General features: G+C 38.7%; 1 protein-coding gene across 4 annotated transcripts in view; it reads left to right on the forward strand.

Moving 5' to 3' along the window:
* EFCAB11 (EF-hand calcium binding domain 11) overlaps positions 1-15217 on the forward strand; it is a 177726-nt gene that overhangs the window by 19171 nt on the left and 143338 nt on the right. The window contains exon 6 of one of the 4 annotated variants that reach the window (XM_068541774.1): positions 1598-1819. The exons of 2 other annotated variants lie outside the window; for them this stretch is intronic. In XM_068541774.1, the coding sequence (XP_068397875.1) occupies positions 1598-1700 (103 nt within the window). In that variant the 3' untranslated portion in view covers positions 1701-1819. Of the gene's footprint in view, positions 1-462; positions 734-1597; positions 1820-15217 lie in introns of those variants that run through there. One more of the 4 variants, XM_068541792.1, reaches the window with a different exon arrangement.

Below are 15217 nucleotides of genomic sequence, written 5' to 3' on the forward strand. Positions count from 1 at the left end.
AGATATTGGGGGACATCTGGCAGGTGTTCCCATGTGGATAAAAGTAATTTCATGAAATCTGACCGGAAGCCAGCCCTGCTCAGTAGAAATTATCAAGCAGGTTATTTGAAATAAGGATCTGCACTCACTGTCGTTAACAGTGACATGTATGAAATTCTTTTGCTGCATCATTTGCAAGCAGATTATTGAGCAAGCTATTGAAGAGCAAAGGAGTTCAAGCCAGGCGCAGACAAAGTGCCCGAGGACAGTTGTTACTTAGGTGATTCCAGAACATCAAGACCTTTAAAATATAGTAGCATCCTTGTGTACACTTTGTGATGAGAAGAGTAATGGAAGTCAATGTATTTCTACCACATGGTGGTGGTTTTTCACAAAAAGAATTACTTCATTTTACTTTTACAAAAAGACACATGTCGGTCTTCCCTGGTGGCACAGTGGTTAAGAATCCGCCTGCCAATGCAGGGGACACGGATTTGAGCCCTGGTCTGGGAAGATCCCACATGCCGCGGAGCAACTAAGCCCGTGCGCCGCAACTACTGAGCCTGTGCTCTAGAGCCCACGAGCCACAGCTACTGAGCCTGTGCACCACAACTACTGAAGCCGGCGTGCTTAGAGCCCGTGCTCCACAACAGGAGAAGCCACCGCAATGAGAAGCCCGTGCACCGCAACGAAGAGTAGCCCCCACTCACCGCAACTAGAGAAAGCCCATGCACAGCAATGAAGACCTAATGCAGCCAAAAATAAATAAATTAAATAAATTTAAAAAAAAAAAAAAAAGGACAAGTGTCCAAATTTGCTGACCTTTTTGTGTTAAGTGGTTTCAGGAGATGCCCCCTTGTACCACATGTGTAATTTTGAAAAATCCACTTAAATATAGCCGTTCAAGGTAGAAGCAGTCTTTTAACAGTGAGTGGAAAAGTAACTGCTTCTCAAAAGAAACCTACATTATTGGGAGAGCATTTTTGAAAATAGATATTTGGAAATGTGATTCTGTTTTAAAAAATGTGTACACCTATTGAAACCTTCATACCTGCATGTTTAATAAGTTAAAAATGGAATGTTCTAATCTGGTGAGAAAAGTCGTTCAGTGGTTTAAGAAAAAAAAAAAAAAAGAAAATGGTCATGAAGACCCTAGGGGCAAGACGGGAATAAAGACACAGACCTACTAGAGAATGGACTTGAGAATATGGGGAGGGGGAAGGGTAAGCTGTGACAAAGTGAGAGAGTGGCATGGACATATATACACTACCAAACGTAAAACAGATAGCTAGTGGGAAGCAGCCGCATAGCACAGGGAGATCAGCTCGGTGCTCTGTGACCACCTAGAGGGGTGGGATAGGGAGGGTGGGAGGGAGGGAGACGCAAGAGGGAAGAGATGTGGGAACATATGTATATGTATAACTGACTCACTTTGTTATAAAGCAGAAACTAACACACCATTGTAAAGCAATTATACTCCAAGAAAGATGTTAAAAAAAAAAAAAAAGAAACAAGCAATTCCCAGACTATTTCAGGTTGGGGATTAAAAAAAAAAAAAAAAGGTTATGGGTAAGCCTAACTGTATAGTATATGTATAAAACATTTTTAAAAATTCAAGGGGCTTCCCTGGTGGCGCAGTGGTTGGGAGTCCGCCAGCCAATGCAGGGGACATGGGTTCGTGCCCCATTCCGGGAAGATCCCACATGCCGCGGAGCGGCTAGGCCCGTGAGCCACAACTACTGAGCCTGCGCGTCTGGAGCCTGTGCTCTGCAACGGGAGAGGCCGCGACAGTGAGAGGCCCGCGCACCGCGATGAAGAGTGGCCCCCGCTTGCCGCAACTGGAGAAAGCCCTTGCACAGAAACGGAAGACCCAACACAGTCAAAAATAAATAAATAAATAAATTTAAAAATTCAAAAAAAAAAGTTTCAGTGGTTTGAGAGCACAATTTTTAAAAGTATAAAAATTTAATAGCTTTGATAAGTTTTCAAGAGCAACTAATTGGTATCGGGAGAGATGGATATTTATTAGCTGAATTTCAATTAACAATACCAACAAAATAATTTAAAAAAAAAACCCCTTAAGCTTTTTCGTTATCAGAGGATGGAATTAAAAACAGGGATTCGGTGTCATGATGCCCTTTTCCCATTTAGATCTACATACCTTTGTGAGGTATCTCTGACAGCCGTTAAGACCAAATAGTAAAACAAATTGAAATTGAAATTGCTCAATCACAAAGGATTCAACCGAGATGTTCAGAAATGATAAAGTACGTGAAATCACACTGTTCTTGTTAGATGTTATTAATAATTTCTAGTGATGGCAAAAAGTCATTTGCCATTAATGAATAAAATATTTTTACCTTTAATTCCTTAGAACTTTCTGTATTATATTTTATAATGAACATAACATATTAATATTGTGGCACATGTCCATATAATCTATACATAAATATATTCATATGCCCACAAATCTTGTACTTCCCAGGATTGCGATCAAAACAGTTTAGAGACTACTACAGTAAACAGCCAAACAAGGCATTTTAGCTAACTGAACATGCCCTGCTTAAAGTCTCATTTGTATTATTATTTATAGCACCACAATCCCTAAACCAGAATAAATGATGCATGATAAGAATTAAATGAAGTTGTGACACCAAAAGAGAGAAAAATATTTCCTCTGAGTGTAAATTGAAGTTGGCCAGAGAAACAGAGATGTCTAACTTCCACATGTCTCTGTTTCAGTGGTACAAATAATTTTCAAGAATAAGGAAAAGAAGGATTTCCCTGGCAGTCCAGTGGTTAAGACTCTGCGCTTCCACTGCAGGGGGCACGGGTTCGATCCCTGGTCGGGGAACTAAGATCCTGCATGCTGTGCGGCGTGGCCAAAAAAAAAAAAAGAAAGAATAAGGAAAAGAAGAGCAGCTGCTGGGGCTGTTAGTGATGATGCAAATTACATAATGTTTCTAAGGTTAGACACTGTGTGAGACGCTTGAATAGCTTTGACTTAATTGACCAGTGTGAATGGAGTTCATTCCCAGGTTCGCAGTTACTCAGAAGAAAGCTGATATATGAAGACCACTATAAAAAGGCAGCCAGGGAGGGAGACTTCCAATAAGACCAGAGTCAGCTGTGGTTTGAATGATGAAAGAAGTTTTCACAATCTTCAATTCTTAGATTGCCAGATTCTTCCCAAAGAAACTTCTAAGACCAAGAGTAGCCTCTTTCAGAAGGCTTGTGATACTTGCTCATATCACACCTTCATTTTATAAGACAAACCAACCAACCACAACAATAAAACCAGCTAAACACCCAAAACAAACCTTCCAGAAAGACAGACTTGAGGCATAAGGCATCAGAGAATCATTTCATCTTGTAACTTGATGGAAACACTGGAGTATCATTCATTAAATCTGAGGGCTTTACAAGAAGTAAATGAGATATGTTTATAAAGTTTGTGAATTGTTGCCTAACTACTCTGGTGGTGTTTACTTTTAGCGATTTTTTCTTGAATAAAAGCAACGTGGTTTTTAAAAAATACGTATATTGTCAGTATTTGTAATATTCATAACCTGTTCTGCTATCATAACCTTTTTAAAAAAATCTTAGTTCTGTAGTTAAATGGACTCAAAGCTCACCTCCAGGCTTTGTGCTATAGTTTCTGCTAAGCTGAAGTCTATCCTCTAGGTAGGGATCATAAGAACTATATTCCCTGGTGTCTTCCGTGTTCAACAATGTTTATCTGAGCCGTTGTCCTTGAATAAAAACATATAATAGATTGAACATTAACATTTTTAAACAATTAATTAATTTAGGGGCTTCCCTGGTGACACAGTGGTTAAGAATCCACCTGCCAATGGAGGGGACACGGGTTCGAGCCCTGGTCTGGGAAGATCCTACATGCTGCAAAGAAACTAAGCCCACGAGCCACAACTGCTGAAGCCTGAGCGCCTAGAGGCCTTGCTCCGCAACAAGCGAAGCCACTGCAAGGAAAAGCCCGCACACCACAGCAAAGAGTAGCCACCGCTCACCGAAACTAGAGAAAGCCTGTGCGCAGCAATGAAGACCCAACGTAGCCAAAAATAAATTATGTTTTATTTGTGGCGTGCAGGCTCAGTAGTTGTGGCTCGTGGGCTTAGTTGCTCCGCGGCCTGTGGGAGCTTCCCAGACCAGGGCTCGAAGCTGTGTCCCCTGCATTGGCAGTAGGATTCTTAACCACTGTGCCACCAGGGAAGTCCAAACATTAACATCTTTGAATCACATTCTTTTTCTTTGAAAATGCTGATTGTGCTTTTGTTGGAAGTCCTTTTAAATTGTTTAATTTCTATTTCTTTTGCTCAAATTGTTCACCGTGTTTCTCAGTATAATTTCAGCAGTGTCTGTTCTCCTTTGCGCTGTGTCCAATGTGGCTTTTTTGTTGTTGTTGTTATGGGTTTTTTAAAAAATATCTTCATTGGAGTATAATTGCTTTACAATGTTGTGTTAGTTTCTGCTGTATAACAAAGTGAATCAGCTATACATATACATGTATTCCCATACCCCCTCCCTCTTGCGTCTCCCTCCCACCCTCCATATCCCACCCCTCTAGGTGGTCACAAAGCACCAAGCTGATCTCCCTGTGCTATGCGGCTGCTTCCCACCAGCTATCTATTTTACATTTGGTAGTGTATATATGTCCATGCTACTCTCTCAGTTCATCCCAGCTTACCCTTCCCCCTCCCTGTGTCCTCAATCCATTCTCTACGTCTGCATCTTTATTCCTGTCCTGCCCCTATGTTCATCAGAACCATTTTTTTTTTAGATTCCATATATATGTGTTTGCATACGATATTTGTTTTTCTCTTTCTGACTGACTTCACTCTGTATGACAATCTCTAGGTCCATCCACCTCACTACAAATAATTCGTTTCATTCCTTTTTATGGCCGAGTAATATTCCATTGTATATATGTGCCACATCTTCTTTATCCATTCATTTGTCGATGGACACGTAGGTTGCTTCCGTGTCCTGACTATTGTAAATAGTGCTACAGTGAACATTGTGGTACATGACTCTTTTTGAATTATGGTTTTCTCAGGGTATATGCCCAGTAGTGGGATTGCTGGGTCATACGGTGGTTCTATTTTTAGTTTTTTAAGGAACCTCCATACTGTTCTCCATAGTGGCTGTATCAATTTACATTCCCACCAGCAGTGCAAGAGGGTTCCCTTTTCTCCACACGGTCTCCCACATTTATTGTTTGTAGATTTTTTGATGATGGCCATTCTGACTGGTGTGAGGTGATACCTCATTGTAGTTTTGATTTTCATGTCTCTAATGATTAGTGATGTTGAGCATCCTTTCATGTGTTTGTTGGTAATCTGTATATCTTCTTTGGAGAAATGTCTTTAGGTCTTCTGCCCATTGTTGGATTAGGTTGTTTGTTTTTTTGATATTGAGCTGCACGAGCTGGTTGTAAATTTTGGAGATTAATCCTTTGTCAGTTGCTTCATTTGCAAATATTTTCTCCCATTCTGAGGGTTGTCTTTTCGTCTTGTTTATGGTTTCCTTTGCTGTGCAAACACTTTTAAGTTTCATTATGTCCCATTTGTTTATTTGTGTTTTTATTTCCATTTCTCTAGGAGGTGGGTCAAAAAGGATCTTGCTGTGATTCATGTCTAAGAGTGTTCTTCCTATGTTTTCCTCTGAGAGTTTTATTGTGTCTGGTCTTATATTTAGGTCTTTAATGCATTTTGAGCTTATTTTTGTGTATGGTGTTAGGAAGTGTTCTAATATCATTCTTTTACATGTAGCTGTCCAGTTTTCTCAGCACCACTTATTGAAGAGGCTGTCTTTTCTCCATTGTATATTTTTGCCTCCTTTATCAAAGATAAGTTTACCATAGGTGCATGGGTTTACCTCTGGGCTTTCTATCCTGTTCCATTGATCTATATTTCTGTTTTTGTGCCAGTACCATATGGTCTTGACTACTGTAGCTTTGTAGTATAGTCTGAAGTCTGAGAGCCTGATTCCTCCAGCTCTGTTTTTCTTTCTCAAGATTGCTTTGGCTATTCGGGGTCTTTTGTGTTTCCATACAAATTGTGAAATTTTTTGTTCTAGTTCTGTGAAAAGTGCCATTGGTAGTCTGGTAGGGATTGCATTGAATCTGTAGATTGCTTTGGGTAGTATAGTCATTTTCACAATGTTGATTCTCCCAATCCAAGAACATGGTATCTCTCTCCATTTGTTTGTATCATCTTTAATTTCTTTCGTCAGTGTCTTATAGTTTTCTGCATACAGGTCTTTTGTCTCCTTAGGTAGGTTTATTCTTAGGTATTTTATTCTTTTTGTTGCAATGGTAAATGGGAGTGTTTCCTTAATTTCTCTTTCAGATTTTTTCATCATTAGTGTATAGGAATGCAAGACATTTCTGTGCATTAATTTTGTATCCTGCTACTTTACCAAATTCATTGATTAGCTCTAGTAGTTTTCTGGTAGCATCTTTAGGATTCTCTATGTATAGTATCATGTCATCTACAGCTTACTTCTTCTTTTCCGATTCGGATTCCTTTTATTTCTTTTTCTTCACTGATTGCTGTGGCTAAAACTTCCAAAACTATGTTGAGTAACAGTGGTGAGAGTGGGCAACCTTGTCTTCTTCCTGATCTTAGTGGAAATGGTTTCAGTTTTTCACCACTGAGAATGATGTTGGCTGTGGGTTTGTCAAATATGGCCTTTATTATGTTGAGGTAAGTTCTCTCTAGGCCTACTTTCTAGAGCGTTTTTATCATAAATCGGTGTTGAATTTTGTTGAAAGCTTTTTCTGCATCTATTGAGACGATTGTATGGTTTTTATCCTTCAGTTTGTTTATATGGTGTATCACACTGATTGATTTGCGTATATTGAAGAATCCTTGCATTCCTGGGATAAACCCCACTTGATCATGGTGTATGATCCTTTTAATGTGCTGTTGGATTCTGTTTGCTAGTATTTTGTTGAGGATTTTTGCATCTGTGTTCATCAGTGATACTGGCCTGTAGTTTTCGTTTTTTGTGACATCTTTGTCTGGTTTTGGTATCAGGGTAATGGTGGCCTCATAGAATGAGTTTGGGAGTGTTCCTCCCTCTGCTATCTTTTGGAAGAGGTTGAGAAGAATAGGTGTTAGCTCTTCTCTAAATGTTTGATAGAATTAGCCTGTGAGGCCATCTGGTCCTGGGCTTTTGTTTGTTGGAAGATTTTTAATCACAGTTTCAATTTCAGTGCTTGTGATTGATCTGTTTATATTTTCTATTTCTTCCTGGTTCAGTCTTGGAAGGTTGTGCTTTTCTAAGAATTTGTCCATTTCTTCCAGGTTGTCCACTTTATTGGCATGTGGTTGCTTGTAGTAATCTCTCATGATCCTTTGTATTTCTGCAGTGTCAGTGGTTACTTCTCCTTTTTCATTTCTAATTCTGTTGATTTGAGTCTTCTCCCTTTTTTTCTTGATGAGTCTGGCTAATGGTTTATCAATTTTGTTTATCTTCTCAAAGAACCAGCTTTTAGTTTTATTGATCTTTGCTATTGTTTCATTTCTCTTTCATTTATTTCTGATCTGATCTTTATGATTTCTTTCCTTCTGCTAACGTTGGGGTTTTTTTGTTCTTCTTTCTCTAATTGCTTTAGGTGTAAGGTTAGGTTGTTTATTTGAGATGTTTCTTGTTTCTTGAGGTAGGATTGTATTGCTATAAACTTCCCTCTTAGAACTGCTTTTGCTGCATTCCATAGGTTTTGGGTCATCATGTTTTCACTGTCATTTGTTTCTAGGTATTTTTTGATTTCCTCTTTGATTTCTTCAGTGATCTCTTGGTTATTTAGTAGCGTACTGTTTAGCCTCCATGTGTTTGTAGTTTTTACACATATTTTCCTGTAATTGATATCTAGTCTCATAGCGTTGTGGTTGGAAAAGATGCTTGATACGATTTCAATTTTCTTAAATTTACCAAGGCTTGATTTGTGTCCCAAGATACGATCTATCCTGGAGAATGTTCCATGAGCACTTGAGAAAAAAGTGTATTCTGTTGTTTTTGGATGGAATGTCCTATAAATATCAATTAAGTCCATCTTGTTTAATGTGTCATTTAAAGCTTGTGTTTCCTTATTTATTTTCATTTTGGATGATCTGTCCATTGGTGAAAGTGGGGTGTTAAAGTCTTCAAGTATTATTGTGTTACTGTCGATTTCCCCTTTTATGGCTGTTAGCATTTGCCTTAAGGTTTGAGGCAAATGCTCCTACGTTGGGTGTGTAAATATTTCCAATTGTTATAGCTTCTTGATTTGATCCCTTGATCATTATGTAGTGTCCTTCTTTGTCTCTTGTAATAGTCTTTATTTTAAAGTCTGTTTTGTCTGATATGAGAATTGCTACTCCAGTTTTCTTTTGATTTCCATTTGCATGGAATATCTTTTTCCATCCCCTCACTTTCAGTCTGTATATGTCCCTAGGTCTGAAGTGGGTCTCTTGTAGACAGCATATATACGGGTCTTGTTTTTGTATCCATTCAGCCAGGCTATGTCCTTTGGTTGGAGCATTTAATCCATTTACATTTAAGGTAATTATCAACATACATGTTCGTATTACCATTTTCTTAATTGTTTTGGGTTTGTTATTGTAGGTCTTTTCCTTCTCTTGTGTTTCCTGCCTAGAGAAGTTCCTTTAGCATTTGTTGTAAAGCTGGTTTGGTGGTGCTGAATTCTCTTAGCTTTTGCTTGTCTGTAAAGGTTTTAATTTCTCTGTTGAATCTCAGTGAGATCCTTGCTGAGTAGAGTAATCTTGGTTTTAGGTTTTTCCCTTTTATCACTTTAAATATGTCTTGCCACTCCCTTCTGGCTTGTAGTTTCGGCTGAAAGATCAGCTCTTAACCTTATGGGGATTCCCTTGTATGCTATTTGTTGCTTTTCCCTTGCTGCTTTTAATATTTTTTCTTTGTATTTAATTTTTGATAGTTTGATTAATACATGTCTTGGCATGTTTCTCCTTGGATTTATTCTGTATGGGACTCTCTGTGCTTCCTGGAGTTGATTGACTATTTCCTTTCCCATGTTAGGGAAGTTTTCAACTATAATCTCTTCAAATATTTTCTCAGACCCTTTCTTTATCTCTTCTTCTTCTGGGACTCCTATAATTTGAATGTTGGTATGTTTAATGTTGTCCCAGAGGTCTCTGAGACTGTCCTCAATTGTTTTCATTCTTTTTTCTTTATTCTGCTTTGCGGTAGTTATTTCCAATATTTTATCTTCCAGGTCACTTATCCGTTCTTTTGCCTCATTTATTCTGCTATTGATTCCTTCTAGAGAATTTTTAATTTCATTTATTGTGTTGTTCATCATTGTTTGTTTGCTCTTTAGTTCTTCTGGGTCCTTGTTAAATGTTTCTTGTAGTTTCTCCATTCTGTTTGCAAGATTTTGGATCATCTTTACTATCATTACTCTGAATTATTTTTCAGCTGGCTGCCTATTTCCTCTTCATTTGTCTGGTCTGGTGGGTTTTTGCCTTGCTCCTTCATCTGCTGTGTGTTTCTCTGTGTTCTCATTTTGCTTAACTTACTGTGTTTGGGGGTCTCCTTTTTGCAGGCTACAGGTTCATAGTTCCCGTTGTTTTTGGTGTCTGCCCCCAGTGGGTAAGGTTGGTTCAGGGGCTTGTGTAGGCTTCCTGGTAGAGGGGACCGGTGCCTGTGTTCTGGTGGGTGGGGCTGGATCTCGTCTTTCTGGTGGGCATGGCTGCATCCGGTGGTGTGTTTTGGGGTGTCTGTGAAGTTAGTATGGTTTTAGGCACCCTCTCTGCTAATGGGTGGGGTTGTGTTCCTGTCTTGCTAGTTGTTTGGCATGGGGTGTCCAGCACTGGAGCTTGCTAGCCGTTGGGTGGAGCTGGGTCTTAGCGTTGAGACGGAGGTCTCTGGGAGAGCTCTCGCTGATTGATATTATGTGGGGCCTGGAGGTCTCTGGTGGTCCAGTGTCCTGAACTCAGGTCTCCCACCTCACAGGCTCAGGCCTGACACCAGGCAGGAGCACCAAGACCTTTTTCGGAAGTCTGAGGTCTTCTGCTAGCATTCAATTGGTGTTCTGTAGGAGTTGTTCCACATGTAGATGTATTTTTGATGTATTTGTGGGGAGGAAGGTGATCTCCATGTCTTACTCCTCCGCCATCTTGAAGCACTCCCTCTGTTATGGTTTTATTTTCTCCTTATGTTTCTTTCTTGAGCTATATCTACTGATGTTTCATTTCATTTTGTTATTTTGCTGTATCTTGTTATTTTATAGTATCTCCCCTAAGTCTTTCTGTATCTACTTTCATCTCTCATTTTATGGAGGTGTTTGCTTTATTGGGGGAAGTAGTTTTTGAGGTTTTATTTTTAATGGTTGATTGCTTGGGGGCTGCTAATTATAGCTTTTTTCATGTAAATTAAGAAAGCAAGTTTTCTACTGAGAGATGGGTTTTGAGGAATGTTTCTTTCTTAAACGAAGAGGTGATATCTTATGTAAAAAACAAAAATTGGTACTACTTTATATTACCTCTAAAGATATTTTAAAAAAGGCTTAATGTTTTTAAATTTTGAGATTCCTTTCAGTGTTTAAAACTTACAACGTTGCTTTCCACTTAGAGCTGATAATCATGACTTGTGTACCTGTGCACTAAAATAACTGAAGCTAATAAATATCATGGATGACGTTTCATTATTATTAAGAAATTCTCAGGAAATTCTATTCTTGAAGAACTTTCTCTTTTTTTGTCCTACCCACTACAAATGGCAGAAGTTTAAGAGGTACGAGAACTGAGTAGCGCTGTTTGTCCAGTGGAATGAATCTGAGCTAACAGGCTGTTTCTAGCACTGAAAGTTTAAAACAAAAAACATCTTTTCTTCTTTAATACTAATAGAACATAATAAAAACCTTGTAGTACTTTTTTATTTTCTTAAACATTCAAAAATCTTTAGTGAATCTAAAAAGTAGTTAAAACTGTTTAACCTGGCTCTCCAACATCTGGTCCGCTTCCCAAACTCATCTTTCATTCATCGTCCCAAATTCCTGTATTTCCCTTTGCATAATGCTTGTTCCTTTGAATATGTGATGTGTATTTATACTGCATTCTGTTGCTCTTGCCAGCAATGCTTTTCTCTACTTCTTACCTGTCCAAATTAGACCTATCTTTCAAGGTCCTGCTCAATAAATACACACAAAAAAGTCTTTTTTTCTTTACATTGAACAGCCTTTTCTCCTTTCTCTGAAATTTAATAGTACTATGGTTGTGTAATTTTTTCAATCATCTACTCAATAAACAAAAATACAGTGTTTACGATTATCTCCATAAAATACTACAAGCTCTTTGAGGTTACAAATTTATCTGTAACTTTCACCGTTCTCGGCATGTTGCCTTATGCATTCTAGTTGCTTAATAATTGTTGGTCCATTGTCACTTACTCCAAATATCCAGTAACAGTAAAATCCTCACTTACAATTTTCTTATGGTTTTAATTTCTTATAATCTAGGCAAGAATCCTTTAAAATGCAATCAGGAGCTTTCTAACCACATGTGGCTTTGCCTTCTATTTTTCTCATTCTACATGTGATTTTTATGAATTAATCTCTGATGGCCTCTCTTTGTTTTTTTTCTTTTAGAGACATTTTCAGTTCATGATTTAACCCCAGCTGTTGTCAGGGAGCTGGCTTAATGTGCTCTCTTGACTTCGCCCACCATCAGCACCCTGTGGTATTTCTGGCTGGTGTTTTCCTCTGTGTGGGTATGTTTGCGTCTCCATGCCTAGGAGCCTTCTCCATCTCATTGTAAGCGCTGAGATTTGCACTTTCTTACTGCCTGTCAATTGGCAAAAAGCTCTGGGTAGCTGCTTCTGCTTTCCAGCCATATGAAATGAAACATGGGTGTGCAGAAGGCCCACCAGTGTCCAAGACTCTGAGTGCAGGTGGATTGCCAGATAGTAATGTAATGCGGAAATACTGACATACCAAAATGCTCTCCAGTCAGAACTGGAGACATTTAAAGTGATATCTGATATTTTTGGTCTAAGAATCTCATTCTTCGTATTACATGGGGATGGTCAAAAAACATAGAATATCTAACTCTCCTTTTGGGAGTATTAAAAATTGGTTGAGAATAAGAGCATCATGACTTGTTGGATAGTATATTTTCATTGCCAGAGTGTCAGTGGTGTAGGGGCTTAAGAATGCAATTTTCAAAGGGAGTTATGGGTACCCTCTTGATAGAAAGATCACATATGCCTTTTATCACAGCTATTGTGGGGGAAAGGGGCCTCATGAGCTTGAGTAACGTGAAGTAACATGTTAATGGAAGAGTCTTTTAGAACCAGGGAGCCCAGAGGAAAGTGATATAAGATGGAATGTATTTTTTCAGATCATTTGCATCTCTTTTGAAGTGTTATTCTTCACTGTGCTCTTTAGCCTCTTATAATTCCTTTCGGCTGGCAGCCAACTTGTTGCATATCATTGTCTTGGACAGTCTCTAACTGGAGAAAGTTTCCCAGTCATTATTCTGTGCTTCAGAATGATCATCTTATAAATGTAGTCAGGTGACCTCACCAAGATCGCAGTTATTATAGTGAGTACCTACTTTGGGGAATATGCTTGTTGATCTGTAAGTATCTACATGCTTCTGTGTACAGAAAAGTATAAAAGAGACTAGAAATTGTATCTGATTCTTTGTGACTATAGGTAGATAGCTATTACCATCTGTACCTAGTGTGTGAGTGTAGTGACCAAATAAGTAGATTTCTTGAGTTTCCAATTTTTATTTCGTGAATTTTTGTATCTTCCCTGCAGTGATAATGCCTTGGTTTTTATTTAAATGTTTATTTTTCAAAATTTTATTGTCAGAGATTCCCATTTCTGTTTATTTTCTTGCATGTGATCACTGAATGGGGAATATGAATATGTGTAAGCTTTTTAAACTGACCTCAGAATTTCTCCTCTCTGGGGACTTTCACATGTAATATGTTAAATACAACTGTACTTTAAAAATCCAGCTATAGAAATAATTATATGCTAATCATTTTAAGAAAATGTCAGGTTTTCAGAGGGTTCTTGACTGATTTTGCTCCATGAACGAAAATATATCCTTGCATTTGAGGATGGTCTTTTTTTACCGGTATAAATTTTAGAATTGGTGTTGCAGGAATTGAAGCTCAGAAACTGGACCAGAAAACAAGTAGAGAAGAATAATGACTTCATTACATAGATTTTCAAACAGAATGTGTTATTTTGGTTTCTTCAGTTAAGCTAATTATTTCCTGTTAACAAGGATGTATTATTTGATTGGAAGAAATATTTAATCTCTTTCACATTCCAGATGTCCAGATTTTGTAGTCTTTTCTTAGGTTAAACCCATCCAGATGCAAATTCTATTCCTCCTTCAAGGCCCAGCTTTTAAAAAAATATTTCTTATCTTGAAAGCTGGCCCTACCCTACACCCTACCCAACCCCTCTCTACCCCAAAAAGGAACTTGTCTCCTCCTTCTGCTTGAAACTCCTAATCTGTCATAAATATCTTTCTTCTTTATGCTTATACATAGGTATTTGCATACATCAATTATTTCTAGTTTTAGAACGTGAGCTTAATATAAACAGGCACAAGTTGGATATTTATGGGAGTACAGAACTCCCGTAGCACAGTTTTGTATGTGTCAAGTAAGTGACTGAATTTTATATAAATGAATGGCTTATGTAGCGAACAGGCTTTCACCAAAACCTCTCAGGCCTGCACTCTCCTAATCTCAGACATGAGGGGGTTGTGCTTCTTCTTGTTCCAGAACCGACTGGTGGGGTTATCTATCATGGAGGGTGGCATGGCAGTCTCCTTGATTTTCTCTGCGTCTCCCAGATAATATTCAGAATCCACCACCATGTGAATACAGATGTGATCTGTCAGTGTGACAAAGACTGCTCTCAAGAGAAAATTACTGGGCTGACAGCTCTCCAACCCTGGGTTTAGTTTTTGAGATGTCACTATAACAAGTGTTATGGTCAACGTTTCCAATTCCTCATCTACATATATGGTAGAATACACTGTTCTCGCTGTAATAGCATGAGGACTATTTTTCTTTTAATCCAGCTGTCACATGAGAAACTGCTGCCATGGTTTCTTTCTTGTGGCCAAATGTTGCTAACCCTTTCAGTCATCCTTGAAGTTAGCGATAGGCGCACATCATGCATGTATTCATGCCATTTTCCTTTGTAGAAGGAGGAATGTGTTTCTTACATTTTTCTTTTGTAGTCGATAGCTAACTTCTGGGTGGAAATTTTGATAATACTGTGTGTTGTATTTATAAAATAAGAAAAACTTGTATTTAATAAAAAAAAATTTTTATTTTATAGGAGATAATTAAATCAACATTGTTTTAAGATGTCACCAAAAAAAAATAGGCTCAGCATTAAGAGTTTCACTACAAAGTTTCAGTTGTCCCCCTTAGACATAGCTTAAAAAATCAAGTCCAAGGGCTTCTAATGCTATGTTTTTATCTATGGCATACCGACCTATGAGTTTGCGACCTCACGTCTAGCCATCTTGTCTACTGTCCTCCTACCCGTGCATTCTCTTCCATCAGGCTACCTTGAAGAGATACATCCTTGTCATTCAAAGCTCCAGAGACCAGCAGCATCAGCATTAGGGAACTTGTTAGCAATGATGAGCAATGCCTAATCTCAGGCCTCACTCCAAACGTACTGAGTCAAATGTGTTTCATGTGATCCCTGGGTGATCCATATGCACTTATTAAAGTTTGAAAATCACTGATCCACCCTCCTCGTTCAATTTTGGATAATGAGAGTAAATTAGCATTACTTTTTTTTTTTTTTTTAAACAATTGGAAGGCCTTTTTTTTTTTTTTAATTTTATTTATTTATTTACTTATGGCTGTGTTGGGTCTTCGTTTCTGTGCGAGGGCTTTCTCCAGTTATGGCAAGCAGGGGCCATTCTTCATCGCGATGCGCGGGCCTCTCACTATCGCGGACTCTCTTGTTGCGGAGCACAGGCTCCAGACGCGCAGGCTCAGTAATTGTGGCTCACAGGCCTAGTTGCTCCGCGGCATGTGGGATCTTCCCAGACCAGGGCTCAAACCCGTGTCCCCTGCATTGGCAGGCAGACTCTCAACCACTGCGCCACCAGGGAAGCCTCAGCATTACTTTTTAATGTTACCTCTTGACTTCAGTAACTTTTCATCCCCTGCCAGATAATGCCCAGACTCCTTAGCCTGACAT

This window comes from Eschrichtius robustus, chromosome 1, assembly GCF_028021215.1.
Source record: "Eschrichtius robustus isolate mEscRob2 chromosome 1, mEscRob2.pri, whole genome shotgun sequence".
NCBI lineage: Eukaryota > Metazoa > Chordata > Mammalia > Artiodactyla > Eschrichtiidae > Eschrichtius > Eschrichtius robustus.